The sequence below is a fragment of the Tetrao urogallus genome, assembly GCF_951394365.1.
Source record: "Tetrao urogallus genome assembly, chromosome: 3".
Taxonomy (NCBI): domain Eukaryota; kingdom Metazoa; phylum Chordata; class Aves; order Galliformes; family Phasianidae; genus Tetrao; species Tetrao urogallus.
Window position 1 is genome coordinate 30470569 of NC_136815.1, and position 25873 is coordinate 30496441.

General features: G+C 36.0%; 1 protein-coding gene across 1 annotated transcript in view; it reads left to right on the plus strand.

The window, feature by feature from the left end:
* UBE2W (ubiquitin conjugating enzyme E2 W) overlaps positions 1–23655 on the plus strand; it is a gene marked incomplete at both ends in the record, with an annotated part of 36294 nt that extends 12639 nt beyond the window's left edge. Inside the window, 6 exon segments of the mRNA XM_079533856.1 lie at positions 2499–2590; positions 8834–8936; positions 11262–11417; positions 12138–12140; positions 12142–12232; positions 23510–23655. Of these exon segments, the coding sequence (XP_079389982.1) occupies positions 2499–2590; positions 8834–8936; positions 11262–11417; positions 12138–12140; positions 12142–12232; positions 23510–23655 (591 nt within the window).
* Positions 23656–25873: the final 2218 nt, after the last annotated feature.

Here is a 25873-nt window from a genome sequence, read left to right on the forward strand (position 1 = left end):
GGTACTGGATAGCATCTTCCAGAGAAGCTCTGTAGAAATCTATTAGTCTGCAGAAGTAGCTGAGTTTGATGCTTGTTAGAATAAATTTTGAAAACTTCTGGTGAAAGAGTATTGAGTCCTAGTATGTTTTTCAGTTAATCTATGAAAGATTTGTATGGCATGGTTGATAAAGTGTTAAAGAACAGTAGAATTGTGTATTTTACTTTTCCAAGTTGGAAAAAAAATGATACACCGGAGCTTCGAGTCTTAAGTGTTTATCACTTTGTCCAATAAAAGGCGTTCTCTTTGTGTAAAGACTGCCTTGCTTCTATCTTTAGACTGTAGTGGCTAGAATAACACTTATGAAACCTTAGAAGTACTTTTTTCACCTTGAGCTATCTGACACTTCCACAATTTGTCATGGTGGGGACTGGAGAAACGTAGAAATTGATTATGAAATGGTATTTTTGTCCTTTCATTTCAAAAGAAGTTATCTTAAGATGATAGATATAGCTGAAGTTGCATCTTTCTCTGATAGAGAACCTTGAAAAAATGAAGAGCTTCTCTGATGGCAGCTGTTGGTCTCCTGTCCTATTTCTTGCTGCTTTGAGCTGGGGTCCTTTAATCCTCCAGTAATAAATGGTGCTCTTGGGGGGGGAAAAAAAAAACACAAAAAAATCTCCCATTCAAAACCGAATGAAGAACGAGTCCTAGAGGACGAGTCCAGGTTTCTTGGTTGATGGCACCCTGCTGACATTTCCACAGGAGCTATGCCTGGAAACGCCCTGTTAGTCAGGTGTGCGCTGGAGTTTTCCATGTGTGATAGTCAACTTTTCTTTGTGGTTTCCCTTGCTTCAAAGCGGTAAGATTCTTTGCTGAAACTTGTTTTCGTTTCTTGCTCAGTAGTAATGTTAGAGGTTTGCTTTTCTGGAGAGGCTTGTTTTATTTTGGCTTTTGTCTGAGTATTCAGTTTAATTCATGTTAGCAATGTTAAATACAGTTGGTGTTACCACCTGAAGCTTCTTTCTCTACCATTTGGGGAGAAGAAAAATGAACACAAAGTCTTATATTACTAAATTATGTAGGCTTCTTATGAAAGAGTTGTGAATTGCGTTTTCAGCAATGTAGTTGGTGTGCAGTAAAAGCAATAGCCTTAAATTAAAGTAGCCTTTAATTAAAATTCTTTTCTGACATAATGTGTCACTTCAAAACAAAATGATTTAATTTCTTACAAACAGGGCACTCAAAATGTGTATTCATCAGAAACTTTTGTACTGCAGGCACAACGCAAATTTTCAGGGCTGCTTAATAGTTATTTCAAAATGTAAACTGTGAAGGTGCCAGGGCTTTTTCTTCAGGATTTGCCTGAATTTATTGTAAACCTATTTCAAACATATTAATGAGATATTGAATCACTTCTACATTGTGATTCAGCATCGGGAACAGTGGTTTGAGAATTAGTTTAGGAAAACCAACAACCCAAAGTTACAAATTTGTTTTAAACCTACATTTGAAAAAGAAGAAAAGTGTATGCTGAATGAAAATTAGGTACTGAACTCCAAAAGGAAATGTATTTTGTAATCCTTAGTGCTAGGTAAGCTTTAAATCTCATGTAAGGACATTTAGAATAGTAAGGATGATGGAAATGGACTGGTAAGCTGTAAACAAGAAAGTGTTGGCAGGAAAAAGGGAGAATAAGATATGAGAGAGCCTTGACTTTTCCCGTTATGCGGACGGCTTGGAAATGACAAAACATATTGCATAATGTTTTATGGAGAGAAAAAAATACTCTTTGAAAGCATTGCCAATGGTAACACTTCAGTGAGGTCCCGTATTGCTCGCTCCGTACAACAGCTCTTAGTTTGTACAGAAAATAGTTTGTTGCAGCTACTGACTTCACCCTGTAAAAATAGGTGAGAATTACCTGACCTACTGGTATACTACTTCTGTAAATATTACTCTGTAAGTTTTAAGATGCAGTTGTTTAAAAGTTATGAAGTGGTTTATTTTCTGCAGAATCACATAATCCAGTTTAGCTTTGTCTTCTGTCCCTTTGGGATGACCTAGGACAAGGAAAATGCTTGCACCAATGCCACATAGAATTATCTTAAACAATGAAGAGAAGGAAGAATTGTACTCTTAAAGTCTTGGAAAATTAATTGCAAATCTGATGCTATCTGGGGATTATGGAACAGTTACTGTTAAGAACAGAGGCATGATTTTCATCTTTATTGTATCACAAAATCCAGGATACTCCTCTGTATTTTATAATGCTTTGCTTACTGATGTTGTAAATGTTGGAAAATGTTAGAAAACTCCTAGCTTAAGGCCTGTGAATTTGCAGTTTGATTTCTTGCAGATGACTTTCTTCTTTCTCTACTTTTAATTACACTTTGTACTTAACATTAGATTCATTTAAAAATGTCTACTTTCAGTAATTGATTAACATCTACTTAAATGCACGTGCTCTTTGTTAACTTAATGTAATATTCCAAATATTCCCTACAATTCCTTTTTAGAAAAGATTACAAAAGGAGCTATTGGCATTGCAAAATGATCCGCCTCCCGGAATGACTCTAAATGAGAAGAGCGTACAAAACTCCATTACACAGTAAGTATATGGTATATATACCATATATATATATGTATACATTGTTTAGTTTTTGTTATCAAGCTGAAAAATGTAAGCAATCAAAATCCCATCATACATTTTCCACTAATCATTCCAGGTAACATTCTGAACTTCTGTTTTTTATCTAGGGAATAAAACATTTTTCTAATTAATGGGTGTATTACCCAGCACAATGCAGAAATCTCAGGAACCAGCATAGTAAATTGATGAAATTCATATTAAGTATGGTACTGTTTAACAACGTGGCAATTGGTATAAACTCTTCTTGGTTTGGAATAAAGCAATGTAAGAAACTCTTGCAGCTGCTAGCCTGTGAGACTCCTCTAAATTTCATCAAAGAACGGAACTGATGTAGATTTTTTTTTTTTTTTTTTTACAGTATTTAGATAGTTTCATAGTTATTAATTTCCATCCATGTTTTCTAAAAGAAGTGGAGAAAGGTTTTTAAAAAAGCAAAGTTGCTGAAGTTCATTTTTTGCACTGTTTTCTTTGCTGTGGTTTTATTTGGGATTAGTAAAACTGGAAACAGGTTAGTTAAGTATTCTCTGCGTTTCATTGAAGTCAGCGGGTGTTTTCATTGTATTAAAATGCTTTCAATTGACTGACATTCAAAGACTTAGACTCTTTTAACATTTTTGGATAATTTTATCAAGTTTTTTTAGCTTAATTTTAGGGAAGTGTTAGATTTTTGCATCTACTAAGGTTTTCTATGAGTGTGAATTTCAGGCTGTTTTCTGTGATATGTGTGCCATTGACTGATGGATCCATTTAAAAACCTAACATGGTGATGGCACACAGACTGTGCTACGTGAAGTTTTACACAACTGTTGCTTTTTAATGTTCCTGCTTTTTGTGATACTTGATGCAGATGAATATTACTGAAACAAATTGAAACGGTGCTTTGCGGGATTTGTTACTAATAACAAACTGCTGTGCAATTCATGAATCGCAAGTTTTGTTTCTTGCTTTACTTTGTCATTTTCTTCAGGAAAAAAAGGTAAACATTTTACTTCTCAAAGAAAACTCAAAAAGATTTCTTTCAACTTCTCTAAAGAGAAATAGTGACTAAAGTAATTTTACAGAAAATAAAGAGTTGTAAAAAGAAAAGCTTGGTTTTTTATGCTCATAGTTTTCCATTATTCTAAGGATATCTTTGTTAGCAGAATGCTGCTACATTGTGGTTGTTTTTTTTTTTGTTTTTTTTTTTGCTACATGCAATTTTTATACCTTTCAATACGTTACAAATAGAAACTTCCTGTTTACAGTTGTGCTAGTTTTTTTTTTTTTTTTTTTTTTTTTTGCCCTTTAAGGGCTTTCAATGCCAAGTAGAATGTTCTGAGATAATTAAATTGTGGTTAGAGCTGGTACAGTATAGATTTGTACTCACTTGGGTTTGAAAGGAATTGAATCAATTAATTGAAGCCCGTAGTGTAACTGGGTCATTTTAAACCCAGTTTAATCAGTTTCTTTTTAATACACATTAATTAGAAGTTTTGGCTTAAGCAAAACAAACCAAAAAGAAAAAAGCCAGTAATACCTCAGTCATAAAAAAAAAAAAAAAAAAAAAAAAAAAAAAAAAAAAGCAGTGTTTGGAAAGAATTATCTTCTACTTTCTAAGTAAAACTAGTTCAAAAACTGGAAAGTGGAGATTCTGGGTCACAAAGACCAGTAAAGCTGCATAGCTTTAAAGATGCAGCACGTCTATAAATGTATAGCAAGAGATAAGTAGTCTCAATTGCATCTAGAATAAATCATTACAGAATATCCTGAGTTGGAAGGGACCCATGAGACTCATCGAGTCCATCTCCTGGATCTAGGCAAGACCATCCAAAATTAAAACTGTCTAAGAGTATTGTCCAAGTGCTTCTTGAAGGCCATGGCCATTGCCCTGAGGAGCCAAATCCAGGACCTGACCACCCTCTGGGGAAGAACCTTTCCCTACTATTCAGTCTGATGCGGCTTCATGCCATTTTCTTGTGTACAGTCACTGCCACCAGAGTGCAGACATCACCACCAGTCCCTTTGCTCCCCTCGTGAGAAGCTGTAGGCTGTCATGATGCTTCCCTTCAGCTTCCTCTTCTCTGGGCTAAACAGACTCAGTGGCCTCGGCCACTCCTGGCATCTTTTGCCTTCTAGGTTCTTTACCATCTTCATAATCCTCCTTTGGATGCAGTATAATACCTTTATGTCCTTACATCGTGACACCAAAACTGCACACTGTGTTTAAGGTGAGGCCACACCAGTGCAGGGCAGTCCTTTCCCTCGATGTTCTGACAGTGCTAGGCGTGGTGCACTGCAGGGTATGGTTGGTCCCTTTGGCTGCCAGAGCATACTGCTACTTTTGATTCAACTTGATGACAACCAAATGGCTTCCTACAAAGCCAGTCTCTTGTCCTCTGAGTCTCTACGTATATATGGAGTTACCCATCACAAGTGCAGAATTCAGCACTTGTTCTTTTTAAACTCCATGTGATCATCTAGTTTGCTGATTTGCCAAGATCTCACTGCAAGGCCTTTTTACCTCCAAGGGAGTCAACTTTTAGTGTCATTAACATTTAGTGTCATTAACAAACTTACCTAGTGTCCTTAGAATCCTGCATTCAGATCAGTTATAAAAACACTGAAGAGAACAGGCTCTAAAATTGAGCCATGTGTAACCCCAGTAGTAACTGGTAGCCTGAAGTAACCCCATTTACTATAGCCATTTGAGCCTGACCTGTGAACCAATTGTTGACTTGTCATACTGTGAACTTCTCTGGCTGGATGCTGACCATTTTGCCCTGAAGGCTACTGTAAGTGTTAAAAACTTTTCTGAAATTAAAAAAAAAAAAAAAAAGGCAAAAAACCCTACATGTACTAGTTTCTCTTGATCAGCTATATGGACAACCTTGGTGTAAATGGCAATTAAGTTAGTGAAGGAGGACTTTCACATAATGATCTAATGACTTCATTATTTCAAGTGTTTTTCAGTAACTTCCAGAATAATTTTTTATATTGCTTACAAGGCACTAAAGTGAGAATGACTGTCCTGTCATTACCAGGACGTATTTGTTGACCTTCTTGACAATTAAAACATTTGCTAACTTCCAGCCAGCTGAAACCTCTCCAGATTTCTAAAACCATTGAAAAATAAATGAAAGAGATCTTCTGGTGAGCTCTATAAATCCTCTCACACTCCACGTATTTTCATATATCCAACTGGAACGGCAGATCCTGCAGAATTTCAGAGTTGGCTGGAAGTTTCTTTCCTCTAGCTCACCTCTGGTCCCCTTGTGGAGTTCTATCATCAGTACTGCAGAGGCAAAAAAGGCATTATATGTTTCTCCTTCATGAACATCCCTGTTTGTGAGGTGACTTAACTTGTCAAGTAATGAGCCAGTGTTCTCTGGTGCTCCTTTTGCTGTTTAAAAAAAACCTTGATTCTAATGTCAGTACATTTTCTTTTTCCCCCTGAGGTTGTGAAGAAGATCCCTGCTCAGCCAGGCCAGCCTTAATCTCCTCTTGCTTGATTTCTGATGCATTGAAATTCCCTTGCTCCTTTGCTCTTAAGATATGACTCTTAAAAGTGGCCAGCACTGATGGATGCCAATTTCTTCAGAAACAGATTCCTGCAGCATCTTACAAAGTAGTTCCCCGAGTAGCCTGAAGTCTGCTTTTCCCATATCCAGTGCTGAAGTTTTGGTGGCTGTTTTCCTGTCACTAAAGATTTGAAACTCAACTACTTTGTGGTCACTGTGGCCAAAGATGGCTGCTAATTGCCACTTCCCTGCAAGACTCTCTCTGTTTACAAGTAACAAATCTAGGAGGGCACCTTTCCTAGTAAGCTCCCTTAGTAATCTCCTGAGCCTATTTATATCAGTTATATGATATTCCCAGTTAAAGCTGGGAAGTAGAAATCATCTGTAAGGACACGGGCAGCTGTTCTAGAAATATCCCTTAATTCACTGTAAAGTCATTCATCGGTGTTGTCATCCTGGTTGGGTGATCTGTGGTAGGTTCCTGCAACAATATCTGTTTTATTTGCTTTCCCCCTAATCCTTAGTCAGAGGCACTCAACGTGTAATTGCCAAGTGTAAGTGCCATACAATCCAACTCTGTTACATACAGTGACACCCCTTACTTCATCTGCAATTAAAGGGCTCTTCCCCATTACAGCCATTACCATATTCCTTCTGAGGAGGATGACAGCAGTTCTGTAGAGGAGTAATTTTTCTAAAAATAAAATTATTTTAATGCAGTAGAGAAGAAGATGAGGGATTGATGCTGGAAGTAATATTGTTTAATGTCTTTATAGGTAGGTAACAGGGACAGTGGGATTGATTGCATCCTCAGAAAATTTTCAGATGACTCCAAGCTGAGTGGTGCAATTGATATGCTAGAGGGAAGGGATGCCATCCAGAGGGGCATGGACATGCTTGAGAGTTGAGCCCATGCCAACCTCATGAAGTTCTACAAGGCCAAGCGTGAAGTCCTGCATTTGGATCAGGGCAATCCCAAACACAAATACAGGCTGGGCAGATAATGTTTTGAGGGCAGCGTTCAGGAAAAAGATTTGAGGGTGTTGAGTCATGAAAGTCTTAAAATGAACCAACAAAATGCACTTGCAAGCCCAGGAGGCCAACCATATCCAGGTTACATCAAGAAATGTGTGACCAGTAGGTCGAAGGAGGTGATTCTGCCCCTATACTCTGCTCTTGCAAGACCCCACTTGGAAAATTGTGTTCAGTTCTGGACCCCGCAACAGAAGAAAGGCATTGAGCAGTTGGAGTGGGTCCAGAGGAGGATCACAAAGGTGATCAGAGGGCTGGAGGACCTCCCCTCCAAGGTTAGTCTGAGAGAGTTAGGGCTCTTCAGCCTAGAGAAGAGAAGGCTCAGGGGGAACCCTGTAGCAGCCTTCCAGTACCTGAAGGGAGTCTGCAGGAAAGCTGAGGAGGCCCTTTTTATAAAGGCATGTAGCAACAGGATGGGGGGGAGATAGCTTTAAACTGGAAGAGGGTAGATGTAGATTAGATGTTAGGAAAAAATTCTTTATTGTGAGGGTGGTGAGACACTGGAACAGCGAGGTGGCAGATGCCCCTGTCCTGGAGGCATTCCAGCCCAGGCTGGTTGTGGCTTTGAGCAGCCTGGTCTAGAGGGAGGCGTCCCTGTCTATAGCACTGGGTTGGAACTAGATGATCTTAAATCTCTCTTCCAACTCAACCCATTCTGTGATTAGCGTGCACCACTTAAATATGGGGATGGCAGCATGGAGAGAGGTTGGGAGTAGTATCGTCAGAACTTTCAGCTGAAATAGACCTTGTTCTTTGAATAGTTTTCTGTTCTGAAAAATCTCATTTGCCTCACTTGCAACTGATGTAAACGATCTTATCTGAGAGTTTTTGTAGTCTCTTGCTAAATCTTTATGTTACTTTGTCCCTCAGACGTGTGAAATTCTGTCAGTGAAAGACAGAAATGGGGAAGCAGTTCTACAAAGGATAGTATTAAATGATCAACAGAACTCTGAAGCGATGGAATTGACAGAGCAAGATGTTGCTGTTTGTCATGAACACTGCACAAAATCATATTTTTGCCTAAATCAAAACAAAACATGTCACTTTATTCCATGTTGTGATGGAAGGATCAGGTGCAGAAGAGAAGTACATCTTAATTGCAGTTGCAAATCATCCATTTTTTATTTTTAATTTTCTATGACATTTTCATTTTTATGCTGTTAACCTTTACAGTTTTATGGTTTCCTTGCGTGTCAGATTATGTACCATTTCATTTCTAACTTCTTCACAGATGCACAGGAGCATCATTCCTTCTCACCCTGGGGATGCAGATTTTATTTTAATAAACTGTATTGATGATTTCCTTGACAGAAAGATAGAAACAACATGGAAGGAGAATGCCTGCTACTCTGTTATATTCCAAGCCTGTTTTTATGTAGGAATAGTCTCTGGAAGTCTTCTATGTCAACTGTGGCTCATGTAATAGGGAATTGACGAGTCTGTGATGAGTTCCAGTCATCGTAGTTTGCAGTGCTATGGCAGTGCCTGTATATGAAATACCAAACTTGATCCTTTCAAATGTGGGCTTGAGGCATTATTCTCTTCTGTAACGGCTATGCTAACGGAGAGTTTGGAAGATTGGCTGCGTGGTAGTTGATTTTATTTGTCCTGTGCTCCAGGAGTAAAATAATAGTTTGTTAGTCCATAATACTATTTTTTTCTCCATTCTTAGGTGGATTGTGGACATGGAAGGTGCTCCAGGAACGCTATACGAAGGGGAGAAATTTCAGCTTCTATTTAAGTTCAGTAGCCGATATCCTTTTGATTCGCCTCAGGTGTCTGCTTTCTTCCTTCCTACTTAATTCTACCTCTTAGCAATAGTTGTGTGGCACATGCTGAATATTAATGCTGTTTGTATATCCTAATGTGAGGTTTAGTTGTTTCTAGAAAAAAAAAAAACACATCTGCACAATATGTTTAACATAAATTGAAACAAATCTTCAATGAAGTGTAGTGTCTACTGCAGTCCACTTGGTTTCATGGAAGATGGAAGAACAATGTACACTTGAGCTTTATTGATATACTGTGAAGGAGCAACACAATAGTAGGAAGGTTCCTTTTGCTGCAGCACAGGCCTGAACGACAATTCTTTTGTCTCCTCTTCAGCTTCTAGTTCCTTTTTAAACCTCTTTCACCTACTGCCATTGTTAATATGGCTGTCAAAATAATGTGGTAGGGATTCTCATAAATACCTGGCATCTCTGGCAGGTCTGCAAATCTAGTGGTTATAATTGAAGTGTGCGCTACTGCTTTCATGATAATATTAAGTACTGGAGGGGCAGCATTACTGCTTGGGTGCAGAATGAGCTCTGTACATCCATCTGTCCATTACCTGAGAGGAATGTTACAAATCATGGCTTGTAGGAGGAAAGTAGATGTTCAGTTATCACTTTGGCTCTCCTGAGAATGAAAGAAGAAACTTGAGTGCTTTAGTTCTGGCCCTGTTTCAGCTCAAAGTTTGAAGAGTCATCTCTGCTTTTCTCGTGGTTGTTGAAGCTCCAGCAAGGAGCTGCACCGATCACTTAAAATGTAAAAATACGTATCTTTAAGTATTAAGGTAAAAACTAAGAAATGCTGACTCTTTAGTCTCAGGTTTTAAGGAATAAATTGGCAAATTCCATTCCCATCTGCATTTCGTTAGGTTTGCAGTAAGCTACTCATAAGTGATCCACACGACCCACTTTGTTTTGATTCCAAGCAGGTACTCTTTGTACTCAGTATCCAACGTGTAAAAAAATTATTGTAAAAAAGCAATCTAGGTCAGTACACACAGACAAATGTAGCTATTTCTTTGTAAGCATAAAAGACAATTAAGAATTTAAGTGCCGCATATTTAGTTGGAATGGCTAGAATTTCCATCGTGCTGCTGTACAATAATTTCATTCTCTGTTTTAAAGCTCTTGATTTATAATTCTTTCTCCTGTAAATCTACATTCTTTGAATTGGCAATTCATGTTTCTGCTGTTTAATCACTTAATTGTTTTCTGCCTTAATTGAATGTTGTCTGTTATAGTGTGCATGCTTTTACTTACTAGTATGCCTAGTCCTTGTTTTCCTGTAAAATGAAAACATTAGTTAGATATTAAATACGTTACTAAGTTACAAAGGTAAGCTTTTCAGTGCATAAAATATACCAGATAAAAATCATTCTGCATCCACTCTTTTCTGCTGTCATAAAGAAAAATGCATGCCATTTGGCAAATAGGTTGAGCTTTGTCACCTCAGGTTCATTTGTGATTAAGGTGAAACTTCTTTCTGGTAGTCAGTAGTGCGATGGGGTGTGTGAACATGCACATGAACTTAGAAAATCTTAAGAAGATGTTGTGGTTTGAGTGGTATAGAGTTATTATGTCATTTTGTAAAAGATTGCAGTGCTTATGTTGGATAAGGAGCTCAGGAGGATAATGCTGTGAGGATTTTGATTTCTTTACTCCCTTTTCATTGGTCCTGAGCTGACCTCATGTTTTTGTCAAACTTACTGTAAGAGCAGTAATTGTCAAAATTGATTTTCTAACCTTTATTATCCTTAAATGGAGGGGAGGTTCTCAGTGCTGTTCTCTGTTGTTTGCTTCTGTTAAATGAAAGTAATTCCCACTTAAATAACAATCTAAAATATTTCCTATGTGATAATGTGTTATGGTTGTAAAGAGTCCTTTATGTTATAGCTAATAGGATTAGTGTGTTTAACTCTTCTTGAGTTGTCCAGAATTACATCCTATTGTGTCCATAGAAATACTAATTTGTGAATCTAGCCTTCTGGATGTGCGTCTGGATTCCTTAGGATGTAAAAGACTGAGGTTTCAAGATTTAAAATCTTCAGTTAGATATATTTGTTGCTTTTATATTCTTTTTGTTTTGTAGCTATTCATAGGAATAAACTGCATTTCGCCATTTATGCAACTTCACTTTCACTAGCTAACAAGGCTTCTGTCATTTCATTTTACATTTTGACTAACAGCTCAAAAAATGAATGAATATAATATGGTATGTTGTATTATTTATTGTAAATGAAAATGTCAGAGCCCACTTTATTTTACAAAAACTGTGTAGTTTTATTTGAAAGTTGGATGTTAAACATGTGTTGTTTTTTTTTTTTTTAGGTCATGTTTACTGGTGACAATATTCCTGTTCATCCACATGTTTATAGCAATGGTCATATCTGTTTGTCCATTCTAACAGAAGACTGGTCTCCAGCTCTCTCAGTGCAATCTGTTTGTCTTAGCATTATTAGCATGCTTTCCAGCTGCAAAGAAAAGGTATGAAGTTTTTTTGTCATAGAGTCACTGGCTTGAGTTGGAAGGGACCTTAAAGGTCATGTAGTTCCAGTCACCTTGTGATGGGCAGGATTGCCACCGCCTGCTGATTTCAGCACCGTTGGAGTAGAATAAGTGAAAATTATTAGTTTTCTATTTTGCAAAGTAAGATTTTTTTGTTTCTGAAATTCTAAAATAGGCAAACTTGCTACATCTGAATTTCTGTTATTCGAAAGTATTGTTAGAACTGCAAACTAAATACAGTCTCAAATTGCTCTCAAATTACTTGTTACTTTGTTATATCCTCTGCCTCTGAGTTTGCCCAACGAAACCAAATGAACCAGAGTTCATTTTTCACCCATTCTAAGCTGGGATTTATCGGTGTGAACTGGACCTAATATATAGCAATTAGATAAAAAAAAAAAATGGAAAGGAATATCTCTCATTTTTTTTTTTTAATCAAAAATTGTTCCTTTCTCATGGGGTCTACTCTTTGCTTATTCTTCCTAATACCCACATATTCCTACCCCAGTCTTTCTCTAGGCTATTTGGAATTTATCATGGGATCTTAGTTTGGATTATCTGCAATAAAAGCCATTACCTAGATTTTTCTTGCAAGATGACTTTCCCTGTTTGCTGCTTTACTTTCACTATATTCACATAACCTTTCACGAACAAATAGTTCATGTATTTACTATATGGGGATTGTTTGATTATTTGTAGGTCTTTTCTTCTGTTGCAGAGGCGACCTCCAGATAACTCATTTTATGTAAGAACATGTAACAAGAATCCAAAGAAAACAAAATGGTGGTATCATGGTAAGTATTTCTCTAAGACCAGGAATTTTGAAGACAATTGAAATGTGGGAATGAAGGATAAATGTGTTGAAAGTCTTAAACTCATTAATTTCAAAAGTTTATGAAATGCTGTTTCTTGGATACTTGATGTGAATTTCTGTACATCTTATTTTAATAGCTCCCAAGTGAAATTTAGATAGCACAGATTCTATGTTTTGAATTGTTGGGCTGAATTGGAATAATAGCTCTTGTAAATTGTCTCAATCCATGAGAGGTCTTAAGTTTGAGGTGTAGAAAATCCTTAATTAAAGTAAGTGTAGCTCTTTTTTCTCTTATTGCCAGTAATGCTTTTAAGGGCTTTTAAGGCTTTCACTGCAGTAGAAACACATTTACATGTTTCTAGCAGTCACATATTTTCAGTTAATTCCACTGTCTGCCAGAATTTTCTGTGTAGACAGTTGGATGACTTAAAGACTCTTAGGAACTTATAGTTAGAAGTGTAGTAATAAAAGTTTACGTGTACATGATAAATATTTATGTACTAGAATTGCTTTTTATAATACTACAGTGTCTGTAGTGCTAGTGCTGTTTTCTTGTTGTTTTTTTCCTTGTCATCTGCTCTTTATCTGACTTTATGCTGTGTGGTTTCTTTCTTCTGCTTCAGCATTTGTCATCTTCTTCCCAGAGCTAGGTTTGGCTGTATGTGCTAGATGTGTCTGGTCCCTAAAAGAAAGTAAGACAGGATGGGAGGGACAGAGGCTATGCTTTCCTTTTCTCTTACTGGCTCTATGTTCTTGGCCTTCACTGGGAAAATACTGTCAAATAGTCATTGGGAAAGAGCAGAAAATGCTGTATGCTTAGATGATGCAGGGAGGAGCTGGTCTTACCTTTAAGTGAAGCATCCATCATAAGACATTCATTTTTCTGCTGTCTCCCTTCACCAGGGAATGTTGTGTTTTGTATGTGAAGTGAGGTCAGGTAGTTTGAGATAGCAGGACTGGAGAGACGATGCTGCTTTCGTGCATAAATGCTCAAAAACCCAGAGATGCCTTAATAGTAAATGTTTGAGTTCCATAATATTTGCGGATACCCATGGTTTTTTGACAAATGGAAGTGGAACAGAATGAAACTGTGCTACTTGTGATAGTCTAAAACAAGTTGATTTCAATCACAGTAAGGCCAGTGCTGTATGTCGTAGGGTGTAAGTATTTAAGAAACTTAAGGCTGCTTATCATATGGTTGTAAATAATGCTGTTTATGAAATTGACTCCAATAATAATTATACTCTTTCTCTGCAAGGATAATAGGCTGGATTTTTCATCTTCACTAGATTATTCAGTACTCACTTCTTTTTTTTTGTTTCTCACTCTTGCAGTATCTTTGCTGCTTAATTATTTTGAGTTTGCTTTATCTTTATTGGCAATTTTGGAATTTTTTTTATTTACTATTTTAATTTTTTTTTACTTGCTAGTTAATTCTAAAGGGAAATGAAATTAAATTTCATTTATTGGCTTTATGTTGTAGTTAAAATAAGTCCTGCTTACTTTGCATTGGTACTACAGCCATCCCCTTTTGTTTGGGAGTTGTGTCTCTCAAGTAGAACAGATAATACTTTCATTTTTTTATTCATGAAATTTGAGTTAAGTAAGCAAAAGATCAAATAAGTACAGAAAAAAAAAAGTGGCTGTTTGACTCTGAAAGTTACTATGTAATTGTGACCCAGAAAGAAAATCAAGCTGCTTGTATTCGTTGAACAAATCATTTAGTTACCTCAAAGCAGTTATTCAGCAGTTGTTTTCTGAAAGTCGGAGAACCTACTATGTCAGAGTAACCTGGAAAAGCAACTGAAGAGATGAGAAAACAAGTCAGTTCATTTAAATAACTTATTGTTTTGCTTCATAATATTCTTCATAGGAAGTTTTTGCTTCCTTTTTAGCTACTAATTACAAAGGAGATCATAATTAAACTATTACTGTGCTTCCAATCCTTTTAAATTCTTAAATTAAAAAAGTAAAATCTCCAAATATTAGATAAAAAGTGTCCCTGACTCAACAAAGCAACTTATTCTGTAAACAGTTATAGGTCCTTGTTCATTACAAACTCAGCATCCTCAGAAGTCCCCTTTTAAAACCTGCTTTGTCTTACTAATGGTGTCTTTGACTACCATACTCAACACCTCCTTCAACTGTACATTGAATTTCACATTGACTTTCTCAGAGTTGGTTGTGCTGTGCCAAAGACAAAGGAGGGTCTTCCAGATAAGGTTTTCTTAGCCATGTTAGGCTGAAATTGGTTTCATAAAGCTGTTGTCTATTCCTTTGTGTTGTTAAGAGGTAGAATTTTATGGGGAGAAAGAGTATGTGGCAGTGGTGATTTTTTTCAGCCAGCAATTCCTTACTGCTTTTGGCTTTTGATTTTATTTTTTTAAGAGGTGTTTTCCCTGATACTTCTAAACTTTTACTATGCTGTTCAAACACCTCATCATCTCTCTTGCGTTCTTACCCTTTTTTTTTTCCTTACATGTACAACTTTGTTCCTTACCCTCTTAATAAAACAAAGGCTCTTTTCTTTTTTTTCCCTGATATGTAGTAGTACTGAGCACATAGTGTTTTCCCAGTGAGAATGTAGAACTGGTTGCTGCGACTTCTATTTTTACTGTTCATGGATTTAGTAATGTGTGCTGTTTGTATGGCTACCTTTTCTGTGTGTGCAAGATTACAAGTTAGTGCATTAATGACTGGACAGTAAGTTTGTTTTCTGTTTACAAGCTTAATATCTCCTGTTACCAGTTGCAAATATTCTACATGTTGATATGTGGAGTGAAAGGTTTAAATGGGTAAGTTTCCTCAGGCAAATATTTATATTTAAATATTAAAGTGTAGAGCAGGCACATCTGGCGCAGTATTCTCTTTTTTAATAGGTCCAGTCACAGTACTTAAAATTCAGTGAATATAAATATTTTCACATTTAAAGTCTTAGTGTTACAGGAGTGATGTATTGCCTTTGCATGGTTCGATCAGATGTAGTTTGTGTTGATTCTTGAGAAATATAAAAAAGCATTAAGATTGGAGGCATCTGGATAAACCAACTCTGCTGACACATACCGATATATATTCCTTATGGAAAGATTTCTCAGTTTCAAAAATGGATGTAGGCCTGCTTTTACTTCAAGGGGGGCAAAATATTTAGTGTATTTGGTATTTCCTTTTCCTAGTGTTTGACTTTCTATATATTGAATGTACTAATTATTGTCCTTTTGATTGACTGCTTGCCAATACTAATGCACTTAAGAATGTGTGGATAGTAGTTTGGCAATTTTATATTTTATACTCTCATCTCTTTTTCTTGAGTCATTATTGAACAAAATTGTCAACTTATTCATTTGGTGTGTTTCCACTGCGCCTTAATTTCTGTGCCAGGAGTTGCTCATGCATACATCTCCTTGGTAATTCGGACTTAGTATTTATGTTAAATATATAAACATTCTCTTTTTTTTTTTTTTATCTTATTTTAAAGATGACACATGTTGATGCCGCCATTTTGTGATCCTCGTAGCAGAAGATAGTCCTACTGAGAAAACGAGCACTTTGATCATTCAGTCTTTGAACTTTAACCTTTGACTGGAAGTGACCTATAGGCAAAGAAGACTACTTCCTTTGACTGCATTTTTACTAGTGTGCATTCTGGGCGCATGTTGATCGCTGGTTCAGTCCATGCAACTGACATGCTTTTATTAGTCATACAGTATTAATGCAGGTGTCCAGAAATGTCAGAATAATTCCATTATTTTTATTTTAAGCTTTTGGAGAATTCCAGGTCTTCATATATTGTGCAATAACACTGAACTCCTTTGCGGTTTTGGTGCATCCATTGCCGGCAATGGACATTGTACCAGGGAAAGGTTTTTTGCTCCTGCCACAAAAAGATTGATGCGTAATAGAGCTGGGGAAAGTTTCAGATATTTGAATTATAAGCAAGGGATCTACTGTACCTTAAAAGCCACCCCATTCTTTTGTATTTGGATTCTATGCACTGTGATCTCAAAACTAGCAGCATGAGGTAACATGCTTAGCTGAAGGACTGTAATAAGATCATTGCATATTTATTAAATTGTTTGTCTGCTGTCAAATTGTTTTGACATGGAAGGTTTTTCAAGTGACATTGGCAGGGAGGTACAATGTTATCCCTATGGTGAAATAAAACTACTTTTTGTATATAGTTATTCATATCTCTGAAGCAAAGGTATGAGTAATTTAGGGTATGAATGATTTAATCAAGAATTTATTTTGGAGATAAGAGAGGATGGCAGTGATATAACTGAACTTGCTGCAGTCCATAATTGGGCTTGTAATTTGTACTTTAGAGCTTTTTCCAAATAGATTGCACACTGTTATTTCCTGCTAGCCATCAGCATGAGCCCTACTGCCTACACCAATATTTCATTTATTTATGTGTTTGAAAGAAATCATATAACATTTTTGTTTGCATTCACTGTTTCTTTTGTTGTTGTATGTCATGTTTGAATGTTATGAAATATTTTGATTGAAAAGCTGAAAAGTCTGAAGTTATTTTCATGTAAATTATTTCTTTACCTTGTAAGCATCATCTTGTCTTTTAATCCTGTACTATAAAAAGAAAAAAAAAAAAATACATTTTTGACAGAGGCTTAATGTTTTGACAAAAAAGTGTGGACCTTCTTATTTAAGTTTAGACTAAAGTATATTTTCTTAACTTGCTTGTCCCTCACAACCGTTATGTTTTGTTTGTTTTGTTTTTCCTCCAGGCTTTTACTTCACCCTTTCCCTGCTCCCCTCCCTCACCTCCGCCCCCCCCCCCCCCAAAAAAAAAAAAAAAAAGATGAAAAAGCCTAAAACCAGATTGATGTATTTTCTATGGAGCAACATTTTATTGAAATAATAGATAGTTGTTCTCACCACTCTGTAATATTTTGATACTGCAATTAGGTTATCTTTTTAGGAAGCACTTTTATAAACTTAATACCTTTACACGTATGCAAAATTTCTATGACTTTTATTTTTACTGTTGCCTTACTGTTGCGATCAAAAATAAAGAACCAAGTGGTCAATATGTGAATGTTCAGATGAAGCGACTACTTGATTAAAAAAAACAAACAGAAAATCAACAGTGACACAACCCAAACTGAATAACTACAAAAACAAAATTGGCTGATAGTACTGAGTTTTTTAACTGCTGTATAATAACTGACAAATTTTATAGCCTTGTACATACTTCTCTGTTATCTAATGTTGAAAACATTTTTAAAAATGAAGAAGCATAACTCAGGGTGGATAGAGTTCAAATGGATTTGCTTTGGAGAAGTATTTTGTACAGCAATTATTGATACTGTCAGTAAAGTGAGGCTACAATATACTTCAGGAACTGCTATTTTTTCTACTGTATTGAAAGTATCTCTTGGCCTTTAAAACGCAATGGTAAAATCTAGTTTTGAATATAAATTTGGTGTGTATATATACTTTCACAAAGAGCCTTTAAAATCTAGAATTCAGATTCTTTTAAGAGCCAAAAATAATCATTTTAAGCAAATGAAGTAGTTATGCTCCTAATTTCTTATTTAGATAAATTTTATTGCTTTAAGTTAATCAAATCTGTTATTTTTGGAAATGTTTCATATGAATGAGCAGTGATCTGAATATTTAATCTGTATATTCTTGTTAACTGCTCTCTATTATTGATTGAAAGGATTGTCACATCTTTGAGAATTCATGTATTTTCATACAACTGGTTCACATAACGGATCCTTTCAGATAGTCCACAGTGAAGAGACCTTATTTTGATACAAGGTAATGTGTCTGAAGAAATGGTTAAAGTGCATCTTCTCAGATACTTAAATCTTTTCATATGTTGGATTGCTGTTCTACAATACATGATTTCAAAGAAGCTTTATGACATACTGTATGTATTTTGTTGGAGTTGTGCGATGTAATGCAAAGCATTGTGTTTTTTTTTTTATCTATGCTATCACATGGACTACAATGAAGTTAACTAAATTTATGCTGCTCTTCAATGAAATCCTCTGTAATAAGAGAAAAAGAAATCCAAGGTAGATTAGAATTTACCTCAAGTCTTTTAGTTTACAGTAGAAATGCATTCATTGGTTCTCTTATAGATTTATTGGTAAGTTCTCCTATATATAGAGGGCAAGGACAAGGCTTACATACCACTCGAGCCCTCAAATTAATGCAACTATTCTGACAATACAGTGGTGGCCTGAAAGGGGGTTTAAATTAGATGAAGGTGGTGCCATCCTTTCCATAGGGTGAGCCTGTGTATGTAACTTTCTTTTGCTCGGAGTTTCTCACATGAAATGGTTACAGAATTGGCTTGAAATGATCTTGCTTTTATTTTGTGTCAATGTTAATGTTGTTAAAGACTTTGTTTTTGTGTTTAGTGTCTTTATACTATAACACAATAAATTCTTGTTTTAAAATAGATTACTACCCTTGAATATAAGTACGTGTGGACCTTTTCGTGGTGGAGTGCAGGAACATTGTTCATTACACTCAGCTGCTCTTGAGACAAAACTGTCCATACTACTTAAAAGCTGTGATGGATATCCAGGAAGGGATTTCGGTAGTACTGAGATGTCTCCTCTTTCCTCCAGACAACATCTGTTGCAAAGCTGAAGAAAATTATATCTTTAGGAAACAAAACAAAGACTTAAGATACAATAAATAAAAGAGCTGTGAGATTACTTTTCATTTCTCATAGATTTTTAAATAGTTCCATACTGTTGTTCTTCGTTGTTTGACAAATGCTTTGTATATCATTGGGCAGTGGGAGTTCAGATGTTTGTTTACATCTAGGGGAAAGAGAGTATCTGTTACTTGATTAGCATACGTCAGGATAGTGCAGTGAAACTCACAATTGCTTTTGGTCTGGATTAGTTTAAGAAGTGGAGGCTTCTGTTTTGGAAAAAGTAAGACACTTTTGTGATATCTGAAAAAAATATTCTTGTGAAAAGTTCAGTTTTTAATGTAGGTATCATATGTTATGAAGAGTGTCCCATCTGTTTGATTTTTAGTTCTCATTTTATTTGAAATTCTGGCCAGTGTTAACAACATCTAAGGTTTTAAAGCTAAGGACTATGGAAACCATAAGATTTCTGTGTCAGTAACTTTTAAAGAGCAGATTAGACAAACACTTGCCATGAAGAATTTATATAAAATGAATATTAAGGCTTTCTGATGGGGTTTTTGCTTTTGTTGTTGTTAATGTAGACATTTGTTAAAATTAACTAATTTTTTTAAGGAAAGAACCACCTGTGGCATCATGTTTTTTAAATATGCCTTGTTACTTTGTGATAGCGGAGTTGCATATTATCTACCTTTGTTGGGGAAAGCTGGTGTAATTTTGTGCCTCTGTGGTAAAGAGTTCAGCATTATGTTGTGCTGTACACTTAGAATGAAGCCTCGTGAATCCCAATCATTCTAAAAAGACAGCTGAATAGCTGAGTGTTGAACTGAATGACCACTGTAATATTCCATTTTCAGCTGCAGCTGCACAGGAGGCTGAGAAAGTTCATTTGGGATTTCATTTGTAATGCAAGTTCTTGTTGGCCTATTGTTTCCAGGACCTCTAGAAACTTAGCAGACCATCAGGATCATAAATACCTTAAAATAACTTGAGGAGTAAAAAAAAAAAAATTAAAAAATCCTTTCTTTTACTGTATTAAAACATAATTCAGAAATACAGATTTGAAAATATTTAGCTACTGCTATTTATTTTTACTTATTATTTTATATTTATAATTTTTATTTTTATATTTATAATTATTATTTTATCAGCATTGAGGGTTATTTTATTCACTTGCCGTGTTTTGTCTTCCAGGTTTTAACTACTTAAAAAAAGAAGCGTTTGGTGCCTTTTAATCAGTTTTGTAATACTGACTCCCCTTGTACTGCTCTGTTTTCTGGTATTTAAAATCTCCGCAATAACACCTTTAAACTCCTGTCTCGCCTTCAGCAGTAGAGGTACCTATTCTGTTTGAGCACTTACCAGTGGATTCTGCCAAGAAGATCAAGATTAAGTCTTTTCAGATGAATATTCTGAGCCTTTTCTCTTCCCAGGACTACAATATAATCTGGATAGTGTTTTTGCACTCCTCCAGTGCACAGCGTTACATCTTTAGAGAAGGGATGAACAGAGCAGGTTTCCAGCTATTTAGTGTTCCAATTAACTGTCACTCAAAAGGAAGAGCTTGTTCTCTTCCCAACCTCATGCTTCACGTTCAGCCTTGCATCTAGCTTTGTCCCAGTCTGCACTGAGATGATTTGGTATGTTAAACAAGTAGGAAACGAGCCAAGAAGAAAACATGGACATTCTTCTTCTCTGTCATCTTCCATGATCAAGAGTTTTGAAGCTTGTACAAGAAGGGTGAAAGGATTGAGCAGCTGGGAATTGGTAGATGATGGCTGAAACTTGATTCATATATTTAGGATTTTCTGTAAATTGTAAACTACTAGAAACATTGTTTTACAGGAACTGAGTTATATACAGTGAGAATTCTAAGACCTGGAAGTCTGAACTGCTTATGGCCATCTGTGGTGGAAGATACTCTTTCTGTATGTTTCAGCTCTGTTTTCCAGTAAAAGTCCTAATGGTCCAAAGCCTTCAGGTAGTCCATTACATCTCCGTTTAGATGCCTCAAGTATCTCTGCCCAGGACTGTTTTGTGTCCCTTTGCTCCCCCCCCCCCTTCCACTTTTAAGAATTATTTTTAAATATTGAGGCTGCAGGCACTTATTGGTGTGGATGTTTTTGTGTATTGTTTTTTGTTGGAATTGTTATTTTTTTGTTGTTCTTAAATTTGCTTTGTAGTCTGCTGCTGCAGATCTATTTCAGAATGCTTGAAAGCTCATGTTTTGTCTTGTGATTGTCTCATCCCTTGATCTGTGATTTGCATCTTTGCACTTCCTATTATTTCAGACATAGTTTTTAGAAAGAGAGTGCATCGTTGTTTTTAGCTTGTCACTGCTTAAGTAGAACAACTGGATAAAAGGATTGAAATATCTATTGCTGTGGTGCATTATTAACGGGATCACAGAATTGTGGAGTTGGGAAAGGACCTCTGAAAATCAACCAATCCGACTCCCTGCTAAAACAGGTTCCCTACAGTAGATTATACAGAAAATCATCCAGGAAGATTTGGAATATCTCCAGAGCAGGAGACTCCACAGCCTCTCTGAGCTGCCTGTTCTAATGCTCTGTCACTTTCAAAGTAGGGTGTTTTTGGTTTTTTGTTTTTTGTTTGTTTTTTTTTTTCCAATTTTGTGTAGAACTTCTTATGTTTCAGTTCGTGCTTGATGCCTCTCTTCAGCGGTGCTCAGTGACAAGAGCCTGGCCCTATCCATTTGATCCCTCTTTTCAGGTATGTATAAGCATACATAAGATCCTCCCCTCCTCCTCCCCGGTCTTCTGTTCCCAGGCTGAGCAGTCCCAGGTCTCTCAGCCTTTCCTCATAAAGGAGGTGCTGCAGGCCCCTAATTATCTCTGTAGCCCTCCACTGGGCTCTGTAGAAGTTTCCTGTCTTTCTTGAACTGAGGAACCCAGAGTGGGACACAGTACTTTGTGATTAGCAGCTAGCCAGTTTTTTCCTGGTGGACTGGATCACTGGTAGACTCTATCACTGAGATTGGAGGTTTTTAAGAGAAATTCACACCATCTGTCATCTCACCCCTTTCTCTGAAGATCTTTTCAAGAAGGCAGATTAAATGTGATGGTTTTGCTATCTATATTGAGTCAGCAAAGAATGGCAGCTGTCATTCTGACAGTGAATTATTGCAGAGAATCAGCCTTCTCTCTTACTCCCTAAACTGTTCATGTCTACAGAAAAATATTGGTAGCTGTTTCACGTGTATGAGATAAAGTACACTTTTTAAAATTGAATGTAGACAATTTATTGATGGTTAGTACCTAAAAAGTATTAGTATTGGAAGTATGTATCACTAGGCAAACGAGTTGCAAATACCTGTAAAAAATACTCATTATCCGTATGATTTAGAGTATATCTAGCCTGAAGTCTTGGTTTGCAACAGTATTTGAGTTTTCAGGGAAAGAAGAAATTGGGGGCATCAGCCTGCACTGATGTGCTGTATATCACCCTGAGTCTATTGCTCTTTTCAGTCTTTTAATGCATCTGTGCATTACCACGTGCCCCAAGCAGCAATTTCCATTTAGGCATCATGCTGGGGTAATGGATGACTTTGGTCTCCTTAATAGGCCGGACAATCCCGTGCTGTGAGTGTTTTTCCAAATAGTCCTGTGAATTGTGTTGACTGACAGGCGACGCCATATGGAGATAAGCTATGCTAACAAAAGAGGGCTTGGAGGGATTAATGAGAGTTTGAAGATCAATTTTGATAGATTTCTGTGATTCTTAGAATATTGGTGGTGACTGATGTTAGTGTAGGAAGGTTTTTTAGAGAGAGCAGCAGTAATTGCACTAAGCGGCGTGTTTTACATTATGAATCTCTTGAAGAAAGGTGGATGAGGGCAAATGCAAAGGAACTGTGACAATCATGCAGCTGATGGAAAGGCCAGAGTTTTTAAATTTTTGGTCAAGATTAAAAAAAAAAAAAAAAAAAAAAAAGTATTGGAAAACTTGTATCAATTTGCCAGAATGTGCTAAATAAAGAAAAAGCACTGGCCCAGTCAAACTCCAACTGAAAGGGTGGATAGCCTTCTCTACAAATGGAGCTAATGGCTTTCTCTATACCTCTACATTAGTTACTCCAGAAATCCTAATGAACTCTCAGACAAATAGACTTCATAATTTGTCAGATGAGATTCTGAGCTTTTGCAGATGAAAAGTAGATATAATGTGATACTTTACTGTGTGTTTTTGAAAGTCCTTTGTTATCTTCCTTCCTTTATTTAGTCTACAGGAATAGACTAAATTGTATCACTTGTGTTCTTCTTTGTATCCCAGATGTTGCAATGGAATGTTATATAGAAAAGCTTTGAACCTTTTTCTTAAAAACCATGCAAATGCTTCTTTTAATAGTCTTTACACTCATATAGATGTCATGTCTGTTTATATTATCTACATCTGTGCTACTTGGTAATTGTTAAACTCATTTCAGCATTTTGTGAAAGCTAACATTTTAAAGGTTTACTACTTATACGTGATGTGAATTGGTGTTTTATTTGGAAGGCAAATTTCCTTACATCAGAGACTGTAGAAAGCTTTAGGTCGTACTGAATGATTTCATCTTCCTAAAAATTCTGAAGCGTAAATTCATGTAAACTTTTTATCCAGTATTGGATGTTCCTGAGTTAAGTATGACAAGAGGTGTTTTGTGCCAGCCAGCCCAGCCTGGAGCATTGCTGAACCCCTCAGGGTTTAATGTCTCAGGATTCTATATGGAGCAAATCAAACTAAATGAATGGGAAAATTTCTGGTGATCTTGTATAAGCTGCACTGTTTTATGCCAAGAGCTGCCTTGAAATGCACAAGAAAGTCATTATAAAACCTGCCTGATTTTGAGTTGTACGGTTAGGAGCTTGCCACAGTGTGCATTTACTTATTTTTTTTTTCTTATTTATGAAACACTATTTCTAGATTTAGTCTATGGAAAAGAATCTTGCATCCGGTTTTATGCTAGAACTTGGCTTCTTGTTTTTGATCTCTACAGTAGTTTTATGTCTGGGTAAATGTTAAAGATGCTTTTAATAAATCTTGCTTTGGTCACACGTTAATCTGTATTGAGATCAGTGTATATCCATCTTGATATGTATGCTATATTTACCATATTTATTTTTAGCTAGTCATTTTCTTTAAAAGTGGTTTTTACATGTTCATTCTTTGTTTTCTTAAAGGTAAAAAAGAACTGAAAAGAACTTGAGGAAAAGGAAGTGAGAACTTACCTGTTTAGGTCTTGAAGTTGAAAGTTAAGGGCTGCCTCCCTCCCAGCCTGAATTTCAGTGTTAGGGATATCTTTCGTTTTTATTTTTTCTTTTAATAAATGTATATGTAAAAACAATAATATACCTGGTTTCGTAGAGAACTGTATACATAGTGAAAAAACTGATTGGAGAATGTTGGGGTGGTGGTCTTCTGTCTGTACAGATGTGATGCATTATAGATTATGTTTTGTCTTAATGTAACTTTGAAGGATAAAAACATTTTCAAGGTGGGGATGCTTTGCTAAACTCTGAATGTGAAGTAGACGCTGCATTTGTTGAAACTTCCAGAGAAACTGAAAAAAAATGTATATCTGTCGTAGGGTACTATACCTACTTAAAAAGTAGATACACTTTGTAAGCATTTTAAATTGCTGTTCATGTAGATTGGTAGTGCTTTGTTAAATACACACAACTCCACAATTTAAGTGGGGTTTATTCTTGCTTAAATTGTCAAATATCACAAGTGTTTAAAAAAAAAAGAAGTGTGTGTAGGTGTGCATGTGTGTATATATGTAATGGATGAGAAAGGCCTGGCTCAGCTGAGTGTTGTAAAGCAACATTTTAGAAGAACCATCCAAATAACACATTTTGTGTTGTTTTTTAAAGTATTTTGAAACTCCTTTAGCCCCATATTGCCATTACCCTGACAGCACATAGTTACAAACTGATGGTTTGGTGACAGTGTAGGATAAGCTTCTTATGGATGTGTAGTTTTTAAATTTCCTTAGCAGTCATGAAAGGCCTTTACTAAGGATAGTAAACTTAATTTTGACAAGATTAGAAAGTCATGCTAAGGAATGCTCTGAAGTCCAACAGACTTCATCTAACAAATAATTCTTATTTTCAAAATACATTGTTATGATATTCTCTGTTGTCCTATGGAAAAGTTCCAATGCTAGTTGCTGTGACATGCACAATATTTGGCAAACTACTTGCATGGTAAACTCATCTAAAAATGGCTACTTGGTATGTGGAATTGGGTAGTTAAATCACATTTAACGTATGTAAAAATGCATAGGTTCTGTATTTCTAATTGATGTAATGCTATTTAGTAATGAAAAATGAAAGGCATAAGTCACAGAATCAATAATTCTCTTAAAACAGGATGTCATTTGAGTTGCAGTGCTGCCAGTTGTCCTTTTTTAGTGCTTCCATTCAAGAGTTCACTGTAAACTTATGAGTATACGTAGCCAATAATTTTGCTTTAGTGTCCTATTGATTGTGATAAAGCTTGTATATCATTACTGATTTCTGTTTACAACACTTGTAACTTTTTTTTTTTTTCTGGGAGGATAAAGAAGTTTTTTTCCTCTATGAAAAGTCCACATAATGTTGTGTATAGAGGATTTCTTTTTCTTATAGTGTGAAGTCATGTATGACTAAGATAGTCCTTGTTCCAAGAAAACAGTCATTTAGAGTCTTACTCATTTGACATAGCTTTGAATTACTGTATAATTTTATAACCTTGCCCAATTGCCTTACGTCTTTTTTCTTCTTTTTCCAGAAGACTTTTTCTTTTCTTTTTGGTTTAATGTCACTGGAAAATATAATTCCTTTTCAACTTGTTGTAGGTTGTGTTCAATGTCCTGCAATAAAAGGAGTATTTTAAGAAGGCTAGGCTTTGTTAGTTTTATAATCCATACCACAGCAAGGTAGTTAAGATTGCTAATGTAGTTCACAGTGTGCTTTTTATTAGTTTACCTTGCATAGCTGCATT